At 44.4% G+C, this 23,983-nt stretch overlaps 2 protein-coding genes across 7 annotated transcripts in view; one reads left to right on the top strand and one right to left on the bottom strand.

Moving 5' to 3' along the window:
• The window catches only part of disp1 (dispatched homolog 1 (Drosophila)), a 73,746-nt gene extending 72,796 nt beyond the window's left edge, over positions 1–950 (bottom strand). Inside the window, exon 1 of the mRNA XM_076756110.1 lies at positions 798–950. The gene's annotated coding sequence lies outside the window, so the exon portion shown is untranslated. The remainder of the gene's footprint in view (positions 1–797) is intronic.
• A 3,479-nt stretch (positions 951–4,429) lies between these two features.
• On the top strand, positions 4,430–23,876 carry hmbox1b (homeobox containing 1 b). 6 transcript variants are annotated; one of them, XM_076756008.1, is made up of 10 exons: positions 4,430–4,661; positions 7,269–7,931; positions 11,871–11,956; positions 12,293–12,403; positions 14,462–14,615; positions 14,878–14,960; positions 15,212–15,307; positions 17,186–17,277; positions 18,240–18,323; positions 19,509–23,876. In XM_076756008.1, the coding sequence occupies exons 2-10, from the start codon at positions 7,276–7,278 to the stop codon at positions 19,650–19,652; spliced, it is 1,506 nt and encodes a 501-aa protein (XP_076612123.1). In that variant the 5' UTR covers positions 4,430–4,661; positions 7,269–7,275; the 3' UTR covers positions 19,653–23,876. The 6 variants fall into 6 exon arrangements, with proteins under 6 accessions (XP_076612123.1, XP_076612119.1, XP_076612121.1 ...); XM_076756004.1 differs by having other exon boundaries at positions 17,183–17,277; XM_076756006.1 differs by having other exon boundaries at positions 4,454–4,661; positions 7,272–7,931; positions 17,183–17,277.
• Positions 23,877–23,983: the final 107 nt, after the last annotated feature.

The following is a 23,983-nucleotide window of genomic DNA, read 5'->3' as shown; positions in this document are numbered from 1 at the left end:
GTTCAATGACTGTCACTGGACACATACATAACTGCAGAAGTCAGATAGAGTTGACTGACAATGAAAGTGGACTTCCCTCCTCTGCAAACAACTCCTGCCCCCACAAGCAGGTGTTCAAATACATGAGTTGAGCAACTGGGTTGAGAGCAGGCTCCGTTTCCAGCCAGCGAACATTTTCCTGAACAATACAGCCGAACACAGCAGGAGAGCAGAGCACCAGTTTCCACATTTCTGACTGGGAAGCAGAACGTGAACTGCCCTCATATTATTTTCCACATGATGCTGCTTCAGGCTTGTTTTATCAAAGTAATAATGCGAAACTGACACACAACCTTACATATTATTTACACCTTTCATTCGAGTTAACGAACAGCTGCAACTAACCACACGCTGGCATGTGTAACCCTATTTATTTCAAAGGGTTGGTTTCGTTAGTTTCAGGCTGAAACATGTTCTTGTGTCAATTAACATGACGTTATCATTACAGCTTCGGCCTTAACGTTATGTCAAATCACAGGAGACCCTGTGGGCCAAGCTAGCTTTAACCTTTGATACCAAAGCTTCATATGCGGACTTGAAACACCTCCCACGTCTTACCTTCACTGAGAGCTCAAAACTCTGACTATTTAGCTTCATTTCACCACCAAAACATAACCAACGCTGGTGTTTGCTTTCACCATGCTAGCTAAGTTCATGTTAGCTGCCTGCTAGCCGCTGCCAGCTAACCTCGCTGACCAAAACAGCTGGCTAAACTACAGCGGTGTGTCTGTGCTTTCCTTCACAAGCTGCGTACTCACATGGCACCCACCGGGCAGGACGGCAAAACACACGCAGAGACCGAACGGGCGATAAGAAAACTACTCCTGGTCCGTTTCTACTTGAGTTTCTGCCGGATGCTGATGTCTCCACTAGACCAGCATCAAACCATGTTGAGTGGGCAGCTGCGCACTGAGTCCTTGTTCGCACTCGAAAGCCATTACGAGGTTTCTGGAAAAATGTAGGGAACTTCGAAGGGGACTAGAAGACACAAAGTGCCCTAGCCTCTTCCCTCCTAGCAGACTATGAAGTGGTTGATTATGTTTATGTTATTCTAGTAGTTTTCTACGGACGAGCTTGTAAAAATTATGACAAATGAGGACAAATAGATACATTTGTGGTTCGGTGTGAAAATACAGTATAGATCAATCAAAACCAAATCCTAACGGCTACTGGGGGAAAAAAAACTAAATAACTGAATAACTATTACATTTTGACAATTATAATTGAATTAAAAACACTTTTAATGTCACACTTTAATGTTTCACTTTAGGTTATGTTGTGACAGCTGTTACTGATTTCTACACTATGTTAAAAGGGCAAAATACTGAATGATAATGTAAAATAATTAGAATCATAATTCTCATATGTGTATGAAAAGATCAATGGCAGAAGATAAATAAACACACACACATATACATGTACACACACACATATATATACGTAAACACACACACACACACACACACACACACCCATATATAGCAGTTTGTCTTTCTTCTGTAATGACAGTAATGCACTCTACACAATGTTTCTGTGACAGTTAATGAGCAGGAAATAGGAGGAAGTTAAGAACAGCTAAAAGAGGAGGAAACTTGCAAAATCAAAATACTCTCACCTGCTCTTAAGATGGTTGTCATCCTCATCTGCTGTTCAAAAGTGCATTAAATAACATTAAAGGGGTACATTAGAGTCAGCTCATGAATACATTTCAGTCTCACTGCCTGCAGCGCACGTGAGCATATATAATGGATGCTACAGGTGCACATTTCCAGGATCAGTCAGGTAGGGGATTGATTTTTCTCATTGCAGTCATTTTGACTTGTCAGAGCAGGAAAAGCATGTGTGAGTAATAGCATTAATTAATGATGCCTCAGCTCCATTCAGTTGTGATGCTGCTTCACCGGCATGCATAACACCAAGGTCCTTAAAGTGGCACACCTGAAGTGGATGCATTCTAATGATTTAGTTTATGAGGCACACCTGTGTTTGGGCGCAGGAAAGTGTACTTTTTTTTATCTTTGTAATTATTCCATTATGAGAACATTTTAAGTTTTTATGTCTTTTTGACATTTGGGGCAAAAAAGTTGGGAGGTGTGTAGCAGCACATTATGCTAAGATCTAGACAAAAGCAATACATTATACAGCAATCATTTGGCACAAACAGAACCACATCAAAGCTTAGGATTCAACTTATCTACAGCAAAACAACAGTGACATTCATTTGTTTTTCCTCCTTGTAATCTTGCTCTAGTTCTCATAGAAATCCAACTCCTCTGACTTTCAATATTCCCGAATAGCCAAATGAATTTGAGATCTTTCATATGATATTATTTGCAATGCTGTTGCTTTCTCAAACCAGACAAACTTTTAAGTTTTTAAATCATGGTGGTTGCAACCTCATTTTATGTTCTAACATCAGTGCTTGGAGCAAAACCTTGACATTTATAAATGCGTTATTTTTTTTTCCTTCAGACAAAAAGAAATGACTTTATTTTCCCACCAGGAAGACTCAGATAACTGGAAATCACAGAAACAGATGCAGAATTTAGGAACTGTTCTGTCAGAGTTTGATGTTACAGATCATGATGCTCCAACAAGGAAACATAACAATAAGCTTTTTATCATCCAACAGCGGTGCTTCTCTAAATAGTGAATTCGTATCATGAAGTGATTATGAGCATTTGGAAAAAATGGAAACATCCACAAACTAACAAATTTATTCTCCGAGAGTTATTTCTGGTTGCTGTTGTTGTCACATGGGGCCAGTATGACTACCAGACTGCAAAACTGCACAGATTCTGCATAGCAGCATTCACACCTCATTTACAAAATCCGTGGCGTTCCATTCTAAGTGAAAGCTATAATATATATAGCCAACTGTAAATATGACACCATAAGCACCTTATATATGAGCACTAGGAGTCCACGATGCATTATTCATGACTGTTAGGTCACAGACAACTGCTTTAACAGCATTAATATTCATCACATTCTATTGTGCAATATAAATGTTTCAAAAAGCTTCTGACTACTTAACACCTCCACTGTGGCAGATAAGGTCTAACGGTCTTCTTCAAAAGCACTTTGACAGCCGTTAAAGGAGCACAGAACACTTGTCATTCGCTTTGCCCTGTTCTGATTTTCCCCGCATGACCTCTGGATCAAAATATGCATTATACAATAGGATTTTACCTGACACTTAGTGCGTCCTTCTCCCTGCTAGCTCTGAACACAACTTTCAGATTTAGTCGAGCTGTTTCTTTGTCTAAAACGCACGACAGTGAGTTAAATGAATAAAAGAGCAAAGCTTCAAAGCAAGGCGGGCAACACAGTGTCATCAAACTTGCTTTTCTGGAGCGTACAGAGAATGATATGAGGAGCATAGCTGCAACAACTCTGCAGAGGCAAAGCAGGTGCAAGCTGAAATGAAGCAGAAACAGCAAAAAATATTAATGGTTGACTTAAATGGGCTGTGTTTTCCACTCAAAATGTCTAATTGATGCGCATGCTAAGTTAGCCACCTGGATCCATTACCCCTCCAGAATTAAGCCTCTTTTAATTTCTCCTTATAGCTGACCTTCTTCCTCCTAAACCAGCTGAGTAAACAGCTTGGCACCCTGCGCATCTGACACATTAAGCACTAAAAATATGTAAATAGGTCTATATGTTTGCAAGGTTTGAAGCTTAATCTTAGCCTATGAAAAGAAAACTCAGGTGTGTGTGCTTTTGGTGGTGATGATTGCTTATACTTAACAGATTATTACCATCCAGGGCAAGATTAGCCATCCACAATAAGCAGGTGAGGGTCTGATGCCGTGGTAATTGCCTACTTTGAACAACTGATAATCCATCCTTGTTAATATCCTTTTTCCCCTTTAACAATCAATACACATTTGCAGGTTGTACAATAAATGTCGTTGTGACTGCTGACAGTTGCTGGAGCGTGTAGTGACATGTCTCCTCAGAAGGTGTTTTCCCCAAAGCTGTTCTAATGGCATGATGATGATGATGATATATATCCCTCATTTTGGGTTAATTACATCACCAACTTCATTAAATGGAAAAGATGACTACATTTTCCACTTAATTTAAAGAATAAATTACCTGTCACTTGTTTTAAAATAGAGCATTTTGGTGAGATCTCTGAACTGGTTTGCAACTGTTCCTTGTGTCTGCCAGCTGGTGGCCTCTGAGGCAGACGCTGCTCTCAGCGCACTGTGGGAGCAGCAGCTCTGTTGAGGGGAGCAGTCGCTGTGGTCACATTAAAAACTGCATCGCCTTTTGTGACAACTGTAGATCAGCGAGCCATCAGCTCCCCCCTCGCTCTCGTGTCAGGGATTTGTAGTCTTTAGCGTAAAGAACGCCGCCGCGCGGTAGCCGCCTTTGTGAGAGTAAAACTACAGTTCCCTCAGAGCTGCTCGGAGGTGTTAGTTGTCAATATGGCTGTTGTCAGACAGACAAAGCAAAGAGGCAAATAATTCGCCTCTGATTAGAAATCCTTGGAAAGGGGTCGGACAGGGCACTGTAATCAAATTGCTTTGTTGTTCGACTGCAGCAAAAGGCACAGCGGGTCTTTGCTCAAGTTCTAAAGTTAAATGGTGAAGTGGACGATTTGAACCGAGGTAAGTCATGGACTTAGCCATCTACAACACTGAAAGTGATGTTATTAATATCAAACGCTCGCTAGCCAGCGACAGCGGCTAACGTCAGCTAGGATCAGCGTTGGCATGGCTAGCATGTTATGCTAATCATTTCACAACCCCGCTGCTTCCCGTGTTAAGTTGCTAGCCGTCCTCTTGTGATGCTTGTGGACTGTTGTCAGTAGTAATTCAGCGGCAGCGGCACTAGAAAGGATGGAAATCGTTTTGGTTTAGCGGGCTGCAAGCTGGCTAATTGAACGTTACACTGGGTATTGTCCGTCTGCCACAGAAACATTTGCTAACGTTAGCTTTTGGGCAAAGGGCGTGAAAGCTGGCATCACCAGCGGCTCGCCCGCAGCGCTGAGACGAGCGACAGATTTGTGCTCTCGCTGCAGGCCCCACAGTCAGCAAAACAAAAACACATGGAGGAGAAAGAGATACCACAAACTCTGGTCAGTTTTAAGAAGAAAACTTCACTGCCAAAGAAACGAGTTTGCTCTGGGATTAGCAGACGCACGCAACCAGCATTTAAGGTCAGAAAGCTGCTGTCTTTGCCTGCATGATGAAGAAGCGACGTGATTCATGCCGATGTGTTTTTTTTTTATTTCTTCTGTAAGCTTTAAAGAGTTGTTGAACTAGTGTCGACTGTTTATCGGGTGATCATCTAATGCGTCAGGGATGCGATCACATTCAAGTCTGCTCGTCCATCTGTCAAAGACAGGCCCAGTTCAGTTACTCTGCTCTTATTATTAGTTAGTACAAGTGGGATCCGTAATAAACTTTTTTTTTTTTTTTTTTTTTTTTTAATTCTTTGTCTCCCTCTGGGTTACACACCTGTCCAATCTGTGTCATGTGACCTACAGTAAAGCAGTGCTGGGCATTGATTTACATTAGGTTGCATCTTTGCTGGTCTGCAGAGGCAAACCTCTGCTCAGTGTGTTTCCACCAGTTTAACCAACTTGATCCAGAGTGAATTGTTAACCCTGTCAATGCATGACAGGATGGACAATGATTTCAGATGCTCAGCTTTGTTTGCAGCAAGCAACGAGCCTCGCATGTTAAGAATGGAGATGCTCTCAGCTTCCTCGGATGTGACAGGTTTTTACAGTGTAACCATGCTTGATAATGATTTACAGCTTCAGCAGCCTTCCTTATTAATTCTTAATGCTAACGAAAGAGACTAGTTAATGTTCACCAGCTACTAAGCTACCCTGTGGTATAGAAGTAATGTATTTAAGTCGCCACCCAAAGTGACTTTCACCTGTATGTGTGTGAAATGTCACCGTCTGATCTCCTTTTTAAAGGTACACTGTGTCATGTCTGCCATTGGGGGGGGTCTCTCAATCAAAACAATAACAAACGACTGAGTTTGACGACATCGTGAAGTAGCATGGGATCATGGCAGTTGTGGTGTTAAACAGCCGCCAGTGCCCATGAAAATTGGTGATTGTCCTTTATCGTGAGCGAGCAATGCAAACGAGTAATCAACAGAGTGACTAGCTAGATAGTTTGTCGCCTCAGACGTAGTAGAAAGTAGAGGCTTAAAGGGGGTATGACACCACTGACAGGTGACCATATGAAACCTGCTGTCACCTTGAATAAAATGGTTTTTGGTTTGAATATCTTTGAAAACATTTGGGGTAATGTTTGTAGGTACACAGCTCAACAAAATATGTATCATGGGTCTAGTTGTTTTTAGACGTTTCAGTGCAGAACCGTTACATAATTTGCCTTTTAAAGCTTGGTGTTCCAGACCTCTAAAGACTCATATCCACCGCAGTCCTTCATAATAACTTAAAAACACTGCGTGCACTCTCAAGTCGTTTCTTTTTTTTTTTTTTTTCCCCTGTCCTCTGCGCAGCTTAGATTAACACAGATGTAGAAAAATGCCAGTGACCCCTTTTAAACCATTTATCATATCAGCATAGGTCGGGCTGGCACAGAAGACGGAAAGTCTGCCGCAGTCTGATTCCAGTTGCATTGATTTTGAGCACAGCAACTTGCTTATGAAAAACATACAGCGTGGGTGGTGTGCAGAGCCAGGGATATATTGTAGCTCTTAAAGAACGGCAGTCAGAATGTTAAGATAGCATCAGCTGTCAAGGTGACTCTGGCACTCTGCGTGTGTTGCCTGCTGGTTCCCAAAAATAGCTGATTTTTATGCCCTGCCCCTCCCTCTCTTTTTCTTTCACACTTCTATCTCTCGCTCTTGTCTTCCTTTTCTTACTTGCTGCCTCTTTATTTTCTTCTTGCAGTTTTCTCTCCTTTCCCACCCCGCTCTCTCTACCCCTCTAACTCTCTCCTCCTCACTCCTCTTTTCCTATCATTCTCATTTTTCTCCCCATCTGCATCTGCGTTCCTTTTCACTCTTTCCTGCTTAATCCTCTCATTTCCTCCTGTCTCATTTGTGCCTCACTTTCCTCCTCGCGCCTCCTGTTCTCCAGCTCTCTTTCTCTTCCCCGTTCCTTCCTAGATCTTCAACAATCACTTACTTTCCTTTCCTTCACTTCCCCCTGCATTTCCTGTTTCCTCTCCCCTCCTCTTCTTTCTCCTCTATCTCACAACCTGTCTGTCTTGTCTCTCATCCAGCAGCAGGATGTCTGAGTTCAGTGAGGAGCCGCGCTTCACTATTGAGCAGATAGATCTGCTGCAGCGGCTGCGTCGCACCGGCATGACCAAGCAGGAGATCCTGCATGCGCTCGACACTTTGGACCGGCTGGACCGGGAGCACGGCGACAAGTTTGGCCGCCGCACCTCTTCCTCCTCTTCTTCCTCGTCCTCCTACGGAGTGGGCGGGGCAAACAACAACTCTGCCTCTAATACTACTACATCATTCAACAATAACAACACTGCCTCGGCGGCCACCACCTCCTCTGTGTCATGCAACGGCAACAACAGCGCCGAGGGCAGCACGGGCGATCACTCTGCGGCCGCCGCATCTTCCACGACCTCCAAAATCTCCACCTCCACGCAGACGCAGTTCGGCAGCGGAGGGGGACTCTCGCCATCTCCTAGCAACAGCTACGACACGTCCCCGCCTCCAGGGCCGCCGCCGCCTTCCGCCATTTTGCCCTCACCGGTCTCACTTGTGGCTCTGTCGCAGAACGGCCGGGATAGCCTAGCTGCCACACCCAACGGGAAGCTGTCTCCCCCTCGGTACCCAGTGAACAGTGCGGCCGCAGCACGGGCGTTTGGCTTTGAAGCTACAGAAGAGGACCTGGACATTGATGACAAGGTGGAGGAGCTGATGAGGTGAGTAGTCACGGCGGTGAAGTGAGCTCTAAAACTTTGTTTGGGAAACTTCTCACTTGTAGCTATTTGTCCAACTTTAGTTTGGTGCTTGTTGAACCGGACAGTACAGCATATGCACAGTGAATGTTATGAGATGTAAGGCTGGATGTCATCTGAGATCGTGGTTGTGACCTTCCTGTCGTATCTACAGATCCTTTCACAAAATGTCCTTTTGTATAAAGCTCACGAGAAAGCACTGAAAGGTGCTCTTATCCATCTTTTCTGCACTTTCACTCTGAATGGCTTGCGTTACAGTGGCCACTTGGCTGCAGTCTTTATTGGCACTAATGCCTGCAACAAGGAGGCAAGAAAGCACAGTTTATGTCAGGGAGAGTTAAATAGCACCAAGTGGAAACTCCACCGGAGCTCCATTGTGTGCAGCTGCCGCATGTTGAAGAAACTGACATTCAGAGTTCATTCTTGACCTTGCAAACGGCAACTGAGCAAACAACACTGGTGCTTTTGATCATATTGCATGATCTTGGTCCGCAGATGGAGTTTGCCCACTTGTCATGGAATTATTAATGATGTTCTTCTCGTCCATTCTGGCATAAAAGCCGAGGTTCAGAGTTCAGTCTTTAGATCCAGAAATTTAGAAATCATTTCTCACCACGGAGTAAACCTATACTGTAGGGTTTGTCTAAAATAAAAAGAAGTTTTATGTTTAACTCGAAGAGCAGAGAGCAGACCTCCACCAAGGCCAATAGTCCACTCTTCTATGACATGCAAATCTGTAACCGCTCACTTCACCGTCACCATTATTGCTCGAGTGAAGCATAAAGTTTGAACATCTTTCCTGAATTTCTCTGGTGGAGTTTATTGTTGGCAGTTCACATTTAGATCTAAGTTAGTGTATTAGTTTAATGACGTGTGCATTTAGATTTCCACAGCTGCACGTTAGTTTGGGAAAAAGGTGTTGTCACAATTGTGGTGATATTCCAGTTGTACCGGTCATGAAGTCTCTGTCCCTGAATGCTTCATAAGGACTGCTGTCTGTACGAAGTTTAAGCTGACAGACAATCAAACCAACAAACCGGCAGAGGTAACGAGAAAAACCTCCTGGTTGGTTCACCTACAGAGGTAGTTGACTTGAATTAGTCTGTGGCTGCAGACGATGCTCACCAGGACCTGCCTGTTTGAAAATGCTCTGCCAGCACAGTCTGACTTTATTTCAGTCGTGCTGAAAAGCTTTTTATCCGCTCCGTGATTACGCAAGATGATTAAAAAGCTGATTGCTGGTATATTCCATACCATCATCATGTTTGGGGACTTGCTCTCTTGCCACTAATGCAAAAGGTAGAGCCTCACTGTCACTTGTGTGAGAGAGGTTACCTTTAATGTGCAGTTCTGTTTTGCCTCGAGGTGTTGCAGAGCAGTTAAACTGTAGATAAAAAAGCCAGGCTCGCTCTTGACTTGGTTGGAATGTTTTATGTTATCTGGCAGTGTTGTTCATTTATGATCATGCTTGTGGCAGTTCCATTAAAAAGACGGTTTGCACAGGAGACGTCTGCAAGATGGCAAAAGCCAGTTCGAGGTGGTGTTATGGGCTCCACACAGGCCTGATGGACTGAGCAGTTGTGCATCTCAACTTAGTATAGTGTTATCGATTAATGCAGCTGATTATTTTCTTGATGAATTTATTCATTTGTCCATAAAATGACAGAAAATGGTGAAAATGCCCATCACAGTTGGCATCTTCGCATCTTCTCGTCAAACCAACGAGCCCAAACCCAAAGATATTTAAATGACTGTCGTACACAGTAAAGAAAAAGCAGCGAATCCTCACTTCTGTGCATTGACTCGATTCATCAGCCAATCATTTTAGCTCCAGTCGACACGGGAGCCAAAAATTGAGCCTGGACTGCGATTCACTTGTGAGTTTCTTAAGCATCAGAAAGCAATCCCAGCCGTAGCGCCTTTCGTAATGTGCAGACAGCGTGCGAGATAAATGGCGACTTCAGTCGAACAAACGAAGAAGAAACAGAAACGGTAAGTGTCACCACAGACATTTTCTTTTCAAGAATGCCAGCTTCCATTTTTTAGGCACAGCAGGAGCACATGACAGCTGTGATTAACACATTTGTCTTGTACGGCATGTACCACATGAAAGGTACGTTCTGTGATGGAATATCAAAATAACAGACACGGGCATAAAGGCCGTCTTGTTGAGATTATGCCTCCAGTCAACAAAGACCATATTGCATAAAAAGACAAGTATTCTGCTGCAGACGTTTGAAAAGCCTTCAGGGTTCAGGATGACATTTTCTCAGAAGGAGCGAAGAGAAGCCTTTACATCCGTGCACCTCTGCAAACATTAGATGAAATTATATACGGAAACACGAAGTAACGTTTGGTGAGAAATCACATGCTTCATAGCTGCTTCACTGTGACATTTCCAGCGCTCATAATCTGTCACAGCCCGCATGTTAGACACCTCCTCTCTTCTTCAAAGCACTTTGCACATTAGCCCTGTCCTCCTGCTGCCTCCCAGCTGCCCCTGTATGAACAGTCAGAGTAAGAATAGACGTTTGGAGCTCAGGCTCTACCCTCAGCGCCCGCACTAGCCGTCCCGATGCTCATTCACGCTGCCTCTGCATTAAATTACACGTCCTCTTAAGACAGCCCGAGAAGTTCAGAAGTGTTCAAAAGCCCTCGTCCTGTCCGCCTGTAGGGCTCTCCAGCGTCTCGCTCGGCGGGGCTGCGGGGGCGTGACACGAGGTTTCAGCTTGTCAACAATCCCACGGTGCCCTTCTGATTTCTCTCTCTTTTAAATGCACATTTCCGTCTCTGCAGGGGTTCGGCCTTTGAGTTGGCATCTAACACATCACCCCCACCCCCTCCCTCCTCCCTCTTCCTCCCTCCTCCACTTCCCACTCGTCCTCAGTCTTGTACAGCAGCTTGTGCTACATTGATTCACTGGTGTCGATACAAGCAGCGTTTTTGAGCTCTAATTTTAGCTGCGCCGCAAGATGCTGGTGTGGAGGATATTGATGCTGGATGTCAAGAGTCGTGACGCATTTTCATTTCAGAAATATGCGAACGGAGAACTCGGGACTTTGATGCGCTCTCCATTTTGACTGTGTCTGGGATGCTGACTGGTTCAAAGGATGCTGTGTGGTTTGAGTAAAGTGGGGTGGGGGTAGGTGGTCACTGGAGCTGCCTTCCAGTAGAAATAAAAAGGCACTATTAGTATGGATAAATGCACCAAGCAGTTTACACATTTGACAGGTGTTCACAGTCTGTACCAGGATGAGGAATTAAGCCAAGACAGCCACAAGCTTGTTTGTGTGTGTGTGTGTGTATGTTATTGTGTATATATAAGGGAGGGGATTGGGCTCGGAGCCAGAAAGCAGGGTGGGTACACTGTGTGACTGCACATGTTCGCTCACCACCCTCCATTCCTGCAAGTCTGTGCATGTTTTATTTCTCTTTCCCCCGCAGAGCACTGAGATAGTGGAAACATGTCTGCCAAATACATTTTGAAAATATAGATTCGCTGATTGTGGCTGAAGTCATTGAAATTCAAACAGTCCTCGCCTTTGTGCTCCCCTGAAATGCAACGCTGATTGTGTGGGAGCCTTAAAAAGAGAACAATACATCGATGATGCTGTCATAATGCACCTCGGATTCAGACGGAGCCTTGGTTTTTAGATTTCCCGTGAAAAGGTGCAATAAATAAGACAGATCGGATTATCTGACATGAATCAGTACAGTGTGCCGTACGAATGGTCCGAGGCGACAGAAGCATACATCATCAACACTTCTTTGAAATGCTGTTGGAGTTGGCCACTCTTTGTATGTTTCCTGATGTGAAATCCCAGCTTGCTTCTCCCATTTTCGCTGCTGACGCTGTGTTTAGATGTACTGCTGTGTTCTTACTTGTGCTGTGTGTGTTTGTAGGAGGGACAGCAGCATGGTGAAAGAGGAGATCAAAGCGTTCCTGGGGAACAGGAGGATCTCTCAGGCAGTGGTGGCACAAGTTACCGGTGAGGAGCGATGCTGACACGACATGAAAACATGGAAGATTTGAGGTGTTTTCTCAGGCAAACATTTTATCCATTTTACATCGTACATGTTAAGCATTGCAAAGAAGATCAGAGGGGAAGCGAGAGCGCCCAGCAGTCTTCCTGCGGCTACAGCTTGTGTGAGAGTCAAGTGATCGGATAAGAAATAAATTCAGAGTGGAGGAGAGAGAAAACCCTTTCTCCCTCCAGTGTTCCCCTCTGTCTCTCTTGAATTCTTCCGAGGGTTGTCTACGAACTGTTCTGGGGCCTGATGCAAAACAAAGTGCTGTTGTAATTCGATGTCTGGCTGCTTTCCAGGCATCAGCCAGAGCAGGATCTCCCATTGGCTGCTGCAGCACGGCTCCGACCTGAGCGAGCAGAAGAAGAGGGCCTTTTACCGCTGGTACACGCTGGAGAAAACCACACCAGGTACACCGAGCCTCTCCACCCTCACGCCGCTCGCTCTTGACTGTTAGTGTCTGTCAGGTTTATTTGCGTTGCTTGTTGGAGGACTGTGGAAGCGAAAGTTGCAGAGAGAGATGCATGTTCCATGAAAGTGAGGCATACAGCAGGCACCAAGACAGGAAGAAATAATGTACAGAGTAAACACACCTAATCTGGGATGGACGTTTAATTCAGCCGCTCTGAATACTCGTGCAAAGCTTCAGTCGACTGAATGAAGAAGAAGCTGGGGCGTTTTTAAACTTGCACGTAAAGATAGCAGAAGAGTTAGCCTCACCACCCGCAGCAGGGGCCGGCTACAGGAAAACACTCCACTGCCAGCAATTTCCTGTTCCGCTCTTAATGACATAAGTAGAAGTAGACAGCGTCTTGTGGTGAAAGAAGACACAGTTATAACAGCAGCAGTTTGGAGGAGCTGAGCTGCTGTTCGCTTTGGCACCTGAATGTCTTTTGATGAGAGAGTGCAATAGTTTTAGTCATATTTCAGTCGTTTGGTTTTGGTTTTAAACGAACATTTTCATCTCACGTTTGCAGTAACATGCAGTGTTAATGTTTGCGTTTTGGCGTCACCCTGCCCTGCAGTGATGCTGCAGACTGACTCCAGCTCTCACTTCCACATTCGCTCTCTGTCGCTCACGCTCACCCAGCGTTAGCGTTAGCATCACCGCAGCTACATGCTGTCTCCACTGCAGAGCAGCCAATCGTTCAGAGACGTATTACTAACGTACTGATCGCTGTCGGAGTCTAGCTTGAGAGGAGAATGGATGGTTTTAGTGATTTCTGTCTATTTTGATGATCAGTTAATTGTCACTTTTCCAGCAAAAAATTGAAAGATTAGCTGGTTCCACCTTCTTCAGTGCAAAAATCTGCAGCTTTTCTTTGTCATTTATCATAGTAAATGAAGCGTCTTCGGGTTTTGGACTGTTGAAGACGTCACTTTGCTCTCTGGGAAATGTGATCAGCATATTTGACGATTTTTTGACATTTTATAGATTAGCTGATTAATTGGGAAAAGCATTGGCAGATTAATCAGTAATGAAAATAATCATTAGCTGTAGCCCTAAAATCAAGACCAAGTGTCACGGTCTGTAATGACATCATGGTCCTGCTTCCCATCTGTCATTAAAAAGCCGAGCCCTCGTGTACAGAGACCAAAATGAGCCTTTGCTGTGTCTCCATTAAGTAGTTGTAATGTTTGTTTTGCTGCTGTGACGACAGACGCGCTGTCAAACGCGGGTCTGTTGTCTTGCACAGGCTCAAATCCACACTTCACTGTAAATGGTTAACAGCAAGAACAACAGGCCTCATGCTGGCTTGGGATATGTATACGTGTGCGCGTGCTCTATCAACCTATAGCCAGGCAGCAGGCATCCCACGCCTTGTCCTCTGCGGCATGTTCCTCGGTGGAGCCCTGCCAACACCGACAGCAGTGGAAACTGCTCTATGCTATTTATGGCCAGACTGAGCCCGGCCCAGCTCAGCTCAGCCCAGCCCCGCACACACGCCTCCGTCACTGCTGCAGAGAAAACTGATGCCCCATTCATGATAACCTGGACCGTTGCAGAGCGACCCACTTAGGCCTTGCTCACAACGCCCGTGTCAAATTAGGTGATGATACTGCGCCGAGCTTCTGACCCCTTAATATATCGAAGCTTTTAGCCGTAATGTGGCTACTTTTATGAGTGCAAATGAAACCTTTTGTGCGGTTTTCTTTTCTGCTGTGGTCATGATTCGAGACGAGGCAGCACAGTCTTTGTCAGCACTATTCGCTCGAGTTTATAATCAGAATGTATTGTGAGATTTGGCCAAATGCGACTTGCTTTCTCGTATACATTTTCCTGAAGGGAGGGGCTTTCTGGCTGCTTCTGTGCTGCGCTCAGTTCATCTGTCAAAACACATTATTACTGCTTTTTGTTCCCACTGGCACTGAGTGTGTGTGTGTGTGCAGGCGGATGGTGGACATGTATACGTTCAGTAACTGACCAGAATTCTGCTGCCTCCCCCTCCTCCCCCAACCCCCACCAGGTGCCACCCTGAACATGCGGCCAGCTCCGTTACCTATGGAGGAGATGGAGTGGCGGCAAACCCCGCCCCCCATCACCACTGCCCCCGGAACCTTCCGGCTGCGTCGAGGAAGTCGCTTCACTTGGAGAAAAGAGTGCCTGGCTGTGATGGAGAGGTGAGGAGGAAGAAAAGCAGTCGATTAAAGATCACTGGGAGTTTGTTTCATAACTTCTCTGTTATTTCCACACGGAGTTGAGGAAACATTGCAGCCTGCGCGAGGAAGCGGCTGGGCAACAAGCCTGTGACTTTTGTCACAGAGTCTCAATATTGGCTCGCTTGCGCCGCACACACAGCAAACAGCGCTAACTCTGCTTTGTTGGCATCGTCCTTGTGTAGTGAAATTAATTTAATCAGTGTGACTCTTCTGCTATTTATAGCTACTTCAACGACAACCAGTACCCAGATGAGGCCAAACGGGAGGAGATCGCAAACGCCTGCAATGCTGTTATTCAGAAACCAGGTAAACCAAAGAAACATCACTTCACACGCAGCATTTAGTTACATGGAACGGATAATTGACAGCTACTCCTGCGTATTATGCAAATGTTCCGAATATTAACATGCAAATGATCCCTGTCTACACAACCTCTGTGATCTGTCAGCCATGCATCTTTGACATCTTAATACACTGGATGTGTTATATAGATTGTGACAGTGGAGGAGGCTCGGGTGAGGCACTGTGTGATCGGACCGTCATGTGATTTGTTTCAGGGAAGAAGCTGTCTGATCTGGAGAGGGTCACCTCCCTGAAAGTTTACAACTGGTTCGCCAACCGCCGCAAAGAGATCAAGAGACGGGCCAACATTGGTAATGTGGCTCTGGGGAGGGACCACAAACGTCCACTGACACTGTTGATTTCAGTGCTCTGCACGTTTAATAGCATCCCTTTGTGTCAACATGACTATTCCACATTTGATAATAACAGCAATTATGACATTTTCCTTATTCATTGAACGGCTCGCCATTAATTCATTCCATCACTATAATTAGGTGGATGATTGTTAATCAGTCACCTGACATCTGTAATGACCTCTGGCAAAGTATCCCCATAACTGCTGTTAAATTATAAAATAGCTCTTGCATTAACCTGGGTGCCAATTAGCTTTGTAAAATAGGAGCTCCACTACTTGCTCGGCAAAGGGCTGAGCAGAGAGGACAGCTGAGGAGATTCACAGTCGTTTGGCCAAAGTTTGTGCTTCTGCGTGGTCGCATGCAGCCCTCTATAGCAGTGCTTCCCAATGGTTTTTTGTCAGATGAGCTCCAGCACCCCTTCATCTACCCCGTCCATCATCTTTTAAATGTGCTCATGTGAATTGATTTTGTTATGTTATACCGTAGTTTTTTCCGTAGATTCAGGTTGCTTTGGTCAGTATTTGTTCTCCCACCTCTGATAGAAATGGTTGAAACATCCAAATGCTGCTACTCCATTACTTTGAGCCTCAGTTTGAACCATTTGTCCTTCACTTTCAGTTAACTATTTCAACCATTCATTTTTTTTTTTTTTTTAGCTATTTCAACTATATATCCATTACTTTAGCTAACTTTCAGCTATTTAACCAACGCTTTTAGCTAACACGTCGTGTTCAGAGTGTGACAGCTGACAGTTTACACTCAGTGATCACTTTATTCCAACAGTTCTGCCAAAAAATCGACTTTTACGATGCATCAGGGTTTTTTGTTTGAACACAGTCACAGAAGTAGCACAGCGGTCATAGTGGTGAAACTGGTGTGTGGCACTGTGCTGCATTATATTCAAAGGTGTTTCTAATATTTTGTCCCCCTCTCAATATAATGTTGTCAAGTACAACGCCACCGTTAACTTTGACCTCGATAAAAAACATATAATTGAATACAGTGTCACAAAAAATGGGACATTAGAAACTTGGTAAAGGTTGGATTTATGGCAGAACTGTCGCAGTGGATCGAACAGCTGTTCCTCCTGGAATAACGTCTCCGCTGTGAGTCTGTATTTTTAAATCAAACCTGAAACCAGCTGTTTCACAGTCTCTCCATGTACCCGTGGTTGGGAATCACTGCTGTGTAGTATATAATGAACCGGGCTGCAAAATGTCAGGAACTTTCAAGGTGGAAACTTTCCATGGGAATCAATGGGAATATAGGAGTAATTACCAGGGTTATTTGCTCAGGCTGTATTTACTGTTTTATATGCTGACATAATTGTGAAAGTCAACATTTTATAATGAAGAATGAATGGAAGTAGATATTCAAAACTGTTCAATTATCAATCAACGTGCATCCCACATGGTAACTGCTAGCTAGCAGAGACTAGCACAAGGCGTTAACAAGTTCTAAACTGCGTACTTTCCTTTAGGCTACTCACTGAAATATCATTTACAATATATTCACTCGGCCTGCCGTGCTTTGGCTCACATGGTGCAGTGGTGTTGGCAGTAACGTGGGCTGATGGGAGAATGCACCCTGCATACAGAGAGTCATTTTACTGAATTTCTGCTTTAATGGGATGCTGGCAAAGCCTCTCCTCGAGCGATGAGTGCCATGCATGTGGTCGCAGTTCAGTTAAACGGGGCATACTTTTAAGGTGTGATTTTCATATTGTGCCAAATTCCCTTGGAAAATGTAACCAGCCCTTTGCCGCCCGAGTAGTGAGGGACATTTTTAGTGATCCATCGTAAATCTAATGATACATCCTCTTCCTCCAAGAAGCCACAATCCTGGAGAGTCATGGGATAGACGTCCAGAGTCCAGGGGGGCACTCCAACAGCGACGACATCGATGGAAACGACTTCTCAGAGCAGGTAGAGAGAGATTAAGGATCCCGCAAGACACATAAAAGCAGATTTATGTTCCGGACAGTTCCGTAAACGACTGGTCTGATTCAAGAGGAAGAGGTCGCCGCTTGTCTTACTGCTTCACGTCTTCATCTCGTACTGTGCTGTGTCCGACGGTTTGATTTATCCATTCCTGTTCTTCCTGTGTTTGGATGGATCAGCCTCTTGCCAACCATTCACATCCATCCTTTGGCAAAAGGCTGTTCTTGGACAGCACTCAGTATCTCAGTCATTAGTGAAATGTGATCATGCATTATACATGTCTTTAATTCCACCTAAACAATGCATCAGTTGACTTTACTAATTAGTTTCCTCTCTGTGGTGAAGGCTGTGTTAATAATTGAAATCAGCAGCTTGTGGTTGTGTGTGTGTGTGTATGTGTGAGTGAGTGTGTACTTGGGGTTGAACCCGATGGCCTCGCCCGGCACATTACTGTTCACAGATTCTGACACGCACCGCAAGAACATTTGAACTGCTGTTTTCCTTCAGATCAACTGAATATATCCGTCCTCAAATAGAGGGAGCACATAAAGTTACTTTATTGATATGAAGAATTGCCTCTCAAAGCTTTTGCTGAAGGCGTTTTAATTAACAAAAGCTCACAATCTTCTCCTTTCCCCTGTAAGCAGTGGAAACTTAAGCCGGAGCAACGGAAAGCAGCAACACGCTTTGTTATTGTGGAAACCCCCAGATGAAGGTTGAGTTTAAGCCCTTCAGCTTTGTTCTTTATTGCGAAACGTTCACACTCCTGCTGTCAAGTCACGGCAGCTGAAAGTGATCCATTCCAGCTAATGAACGACGAGCCGTGTTGTCACCTCGTGAACTCGCTGAGTGTGTCAGTCTGAATATTCGGGGTGATTTCTCTAATTAAACTTGAGTTGACTTTTGTGAATTGTAGCTAGCTAAATGGCGCATCTGATCTCCTCCAGGCATGTGACCTGCCCTACTTTGACAAGAGACCTCTCAGCCGACCTTTTGGCCTTTACCGACTGGAGCCCACCTCGCCAACACAGGTACATCCACTCACAGACACATGGTTCTCGTTCCCCTGCCTCATATTTTCTCAGTTTTTGCAATCTGTTTCGATCAGCGTTTCATCGGTCATGTTGCTGCGGATCTTTGTGCCTGTGGTTGCTCTCCAGTGCAGTCCAAGAAAGAGGCCCTTCATCAAACTTAGACTCTGTATAGCTTTAAATACCACAACTAAAATTGGATTTGATGCCTGATGTCATCGCCCGCCCATTTTCTGCCTCTCGTGACCTCAGCTTGTTAAACATCCAAAATAATTTGTTTTCCTGAACTGGAGCTCGACCATAAAGAACACACTGCAGCAGATATTGTGTGGTTGATTTACTATTTTGACCCGCAGCATGTCGCAGGATCGTAGTATTTCATCTTGCTATTTACATTAGACATGCTGCTTAAAATAGAACATCTATTATCACAGTGAAACTTTCTGGCCATGACGAGTAATGGTGCCTGTTCAGATTCACATACTTTAGTTCTACAACTGTGACCGTCTCGTTTTAGCCAGTAGCCAGTTAAGCTAACCTTGGCTCCATCTTCGGCTAACTTGATGTTTCCAGCTGCGTTAAAACGAGCACCATGTAAAAGGATCTTAAATATATCCTTGATACTCACATAGATGGTCTAATGCTTCACGAATGAGGCTCAAAAGACTGAAAAAGACTCTGCTGCATACACACCACTTCAACAGGTGGAGAAATCCAAAGCTTCACAGGTGTGCCATGCCTGCCTGTGGTTGCTAAGCCATTATTGGATGATTGCCATCTGGGGGAGGGGCTTTGCAAACAGTCAATAGGTTGTTTGCAGATGGAGGGCAAGAGGTGATTTTCTTCATAGGAAATACTCAAAATGCTGATGTTTTGTGTTGTTTATGGTTACAAGCTACAAGCAACACGACTAAGAATTCTTAAATCGTTGTTAACAGTTTCACATACGACAGCTGAACGTAAATGACGTACTCCTACTCTTTCACTTCCTGCCCTCCATCTGGATTTAACGTCACGTGACTGCAGACAACCTATTGGTCAGCATGATTGCAAAGCCTGAGCAGGAAAATAAAATGGAGTGGAAAGTCCTGTGAACAAAAGTAGAATTTCCCACATTTTGAATGCTTGCTGTTTCATGTCCTGACCCCGCCCCCCCCCATCCACCCCGCCCCCCCTCTGTCTCAGGATGACAGCGCAGCGCACAGCGAGCACCAGGACCCCATCTCTCTGGCTGTGGAGATGGCCGCCGTCAACCACACTATCCTGGCCCTGTCCAGAACCGGAGGGGTCCCCAACGACATCAAGACGGAGTCCCTGGAGGACGAATGAACTGCACAGGAACTGGGATGGAGGGAGCGGTGGAGAGGGGACAGGGAAGGAGGAGTAGAATAGGTGGTAAACAGGGGGCTAAAAAAAGAGACCAAAATAATGCTTCTTAGTAAACCCTCTGAATCTGTCCCTCAGCCAGCCCCCTGCCAACCGTCCCTTCTCTCTCAGCCTCCCTCCTCCCACAGAGTCCATGTAAACAGTAATTACCCCCACCCCCACCACTCCGTACCCAATATATTGACACAGCTGGCGGAAATGGGTCACTATACGTCCTCTGATCTCTGTGAAAAAGTTCCGCGGAAAGAAGAAAGGGGGTCCTCGTCTGGGATCGCGTTTCCCAGGAACCTCCCTCTTCCCCCTGAATCCAGTCTCTCCTCACAGGATACCTCTTCTCTTTCCTCTCCTCTTCCTTACCCCTTCTCCTTCCCCCTCCAGCCTGGTCGTCTGAGCCGATCCTCAGTCTCTCTCACCTCAGCGTCAACCTCAGAAAAATAACGTGTACTGTATATATAATATATATATGGTTCTTATGGTTCTCAGTCACACTCACCTCATGGTGTGCTACCTACCTACCTACCTACCTACCTACACACCTACATACCCCTCAAAGTTCAACCTCTTCATCGTGCAATTCATCAGAAGAGCAGCCTCCAGCCGCTGTCTGGGGAGCGATGGATGGTGGGAGTTTCCTCCCCTCCCTCTCTGGCACCGGGGCTGTTAGAAAGGATGATGTCGGCAGATGGAACTGTCCAGTCACTGTCTTCTACCCCCTGTAGTTAGCGTTCCTCAGCGGAGTGGCTTTTTGTTTTCCTCCAGTAGAGCTGCTGTTGGATGAAAACCTCGAAAAAGTCAGCTAAAAGAGAAGTAGCCTTAATTTCATATGACACCTTTACTTTTTGCAGTATACAGGAGATTTTGGGAGGAAGAAGGAAAAACGGCAGAATTAATGTCCAACAGCAGCAGCAGCGGTGCTTTTAGTTCTTCCGCCTGCATTTCCACTCCAGTCGCCTACATGGCAACTGGATATACAATCATTTTGCCTTGGTATTTCGCTTCCCAGTGACACTATTGTTAAGAGGCTCTGAGAATCCGTTTAGGGTCAATGTGATAATCAAGCTAACTTAAGCTATCTAATAAGGGGAATCGTGCTTTGTTTTAAATATCATCCATGCCAAAGGAAAAGATGCTAAGAGGCTAAGCTAAGACTGATCTGAATATGGTGTTTGCGTTCATCCAAAGCGATTTCTGCTAACTCCTCCGGCGTACGTAGGTCGTCTCTCGCGCTCAGTGACGCTTCTCGAAGCAGTGTGGCATCGTCCGTGGGCGTGACACGACAGCAGGCCTGTGTCAGCACAGATAGGTGTTAGCATCCAGATATATAATGATACAAATACCCCTAAGCTATTTACTGCTTGTTCTGTGACGCAGCCTCTTTATAATAGCCTAAGAATGTGCTTTCAGAAGACTTTTTAATATCAGTGGTATCAAATTAGACTAAATCCACACTGGAAATGGTTTAGACTAACAGAACATCTGAGGCAGTTTTTCTTCTTATTTTATCTCTATTGCCTCAAAGGTAAAAGCACCACTTTGAAGGGAATCAAAGATATTTAAAGCGGTGATGTTGGAAGTACTTTTCCACTCTTGTTTTGTTTTTTGCCCCGGGTGGAACTTTTCCAAAACCATCTTTGAAGATCATCATGTCACAAGCAAAGACAAAGTGGGGTGAATAGGTCCATAGTTTGGATATTTTAGGAAACAGACGTTCATGTGTTTGTCAAATGTTAGAAGAGAAGATCGATGGCAGCCTCATGTCTGTGCGCTACACATGAAGCTAGAGCCTGCAGACAGTTAGCTGAAGCAGAGCAAGCCAAGCTACAAAAATCTAGCTAGCTGGCACCTCTGACGCTCACACGTATATTTTATTTTTCTTAAAGCCATACAAAAAAAAAAGAGAAGAAGTTTAAACACTCAAGTTGACCTGAAGCTATTTTTTGGCACAGTGACTTCCTGTGCACTTTTTATACTTTTACAAGAGATGGAACATGTTAACTCGTGCGTTTTGGAGGTGCTGGTAGAAAGTCAGCTGCTTTCTCCTGCCTCCAGCCTCTATGCTAAGCTAAGCTAACCGTCCCCTGGCTCTAGCTTCACATTTAGTTCACGGCACACAAAACCACTAACTGTTGCTTTTACAGTTCAGTTTTACATCCAGATACAAAGTGGTAATTAGTGAGCTGTACAAGTGTTTCTTAGCTTTTTACCTTCTGACAGAGCCAGGCTTCTCCACGCTTCATATTTAGCATTCAGACACCAGAGTGCTTTCAATCTTCTCATCTAACTCTCAGCAAGGACGCGAGTAAGCCGTTTCCCTAAATGTCAGAGGAGTGCTTTGGAGGAAGCCCTGCCTTAGCGATGGTTTTGGAGAACTGGGAAACTATTTTACAAAGCAGGATTAAACAAAACAGCTAGCCAGCAACTCAGACAGAAACCTCATGTAATCCTGCTCGAAGCAGTCAGATGTGGACATTGGTGGCGGATCACACACTCTCGTATCTGGATCCTGCTTGTAGAATAGCTCCCAGCCCTGGACTCTAGTCTAGTAAAGCTCTATTTAAATCTATTGCTTCTGTGTGTATGAAGCTGCGAATACAGCGACTCAGCACTGGGACCTGTGTTTCAAAAAGAAAGGGTTGAAAGATAAAAACAATATGTATTTATACTCATTTTTTATGGTAATGTACAAAAAAGAATGACATATGTTTTGAAATGAAACATGCTTTTATTGTTAAATTAATCATGCTTTTTAATTTCTCCTGATATATTTTTCCTCATTTAAACCTTTTTTTTTTCTCTCGTGTCATCCCTTATTTGACTGAACAGCAGTCTCCCCCTGTTTGTGTCTGAGGTCGTAAGCTATTTTGTGAAAGCTGAATGATGATTTGCACCTTATTGGAAAAGAGACTCGCTCTTGACTTAAGCTTAAAATGTAACCTTCCTTCCCCTGAGCGGTCTTTGAAATGGCAAATGTTAAACTATTATGGGGCTGGTGTGAAAGAGCATTTGGATCCAGCTGCTTCACACGGCACATTGTGTTAAAATGAAGCCGCAGAATGTGCGGCTGTCGCCACACCAAACTCCATAGTGAAATCTAGCATTTTAATGTGCAGAACACATAAAATATGGTTTAGAGAAATAGTTGCATAATTTATTACTATAAACTGACTCAGTTTAGTTGAAAATACTGTGCCAAGTTGTGTCTTGTTGCGTTGCCAGACTGTTGAAGTAATTAGAAATGCAATAAAATTGTGTTTTCATGATACAGTTGGGTGAAATGTGTTCCATATCTGGAACTGGAAAAGAACTGAAGTACTTTGGAAAATGGCAGAGATGGAACCAAAGGGCAAAAACGCCCTGTTTGTTTGGCTACTGACACCCAAAACTGACCAAAGCCTACACTTTAATTATGAGGTGAACTATTCCTCTGTTAGATCTAAAGAGGATGTTTTTGAGGGATTTTTCTCTGTGGAGTTTGGTGCGACGTCCTCTCCCCATACAAAGAATATTGTGTTAGACATAGTGAAATAAGTCGTGCATGGAAGGACGACGACAAAGAGTGCATTTAGAGATTACTCTCTGGCTGTGAGACACTTTCAAATGGATTGCCTTAGTGTTTGAGAGATGCCATGACCCAATTAGCAAGAACAAGTTTTAATCCAGCAGTATTTTACGAGCGTGAACGCGTGACAGAAACATTTCTGGGACGGAAGAAAGAACCCTCAGGTGCTCGAGCAGTAAAGATTCTGTGATGCGGAGAAAACTGGAGACAGACTGATCTGAAGAACGGGCTCTCCCCACCCAGTGTCGTGTGTACTCCAGTGGTAGTGCTTACTCTGAAGGGGTGTCCTCTCGTGGTGTGTCAGGGTCAACATGTCTACATGTCCTTCTGTGTCCCCAGTGAAAACACCATCCACTTCATCCAAATATAGCTCTGAAAAAGAGGACTGAATGCTGTTGTATCAATCTCAAATCTAGTTATGTTCAAAATTACTGTATTGCCCATTTCAGAATTTAGTGCCTTTTTTGGACAGTAGACTGTTCTGTAATTAAGATGTAGTATATATACATTTTTTTGTACAGTTTCTTTGTTCATTTTTTTAACTTGTGTTTATTTTAGTATGATATATATAATGTACAAGAGAATAAAGCTATATCAATGAGAGGTTTTCTGGCTTCACTGTCTCAGACTCATCACACAGTAGTTGGTGACAGCAGAGTGAAATTTATTTAACAATACAAAAAGTTGATTTTTGCCTTTCATTATCAATATCAAG

Source organism: Chaetodon auriga, chromosome 18 (assembly GCF_051107435.1).
Source record: "Chaetodon auriga isolate fChaAug3 chromosome 18, fChaAug3.hap1, whole genome shotgun sequence".
Taxonomy (NCBI): Eukaryota; Metazoa; Chordata; class Actinopteri; order Chaetodontiformes; family Chaetodontidae; genus Chaetodon; species Chaetodon auriga.
This window is presented reverse-complemented; position numbering and strand designations above follow the sequence as displayed.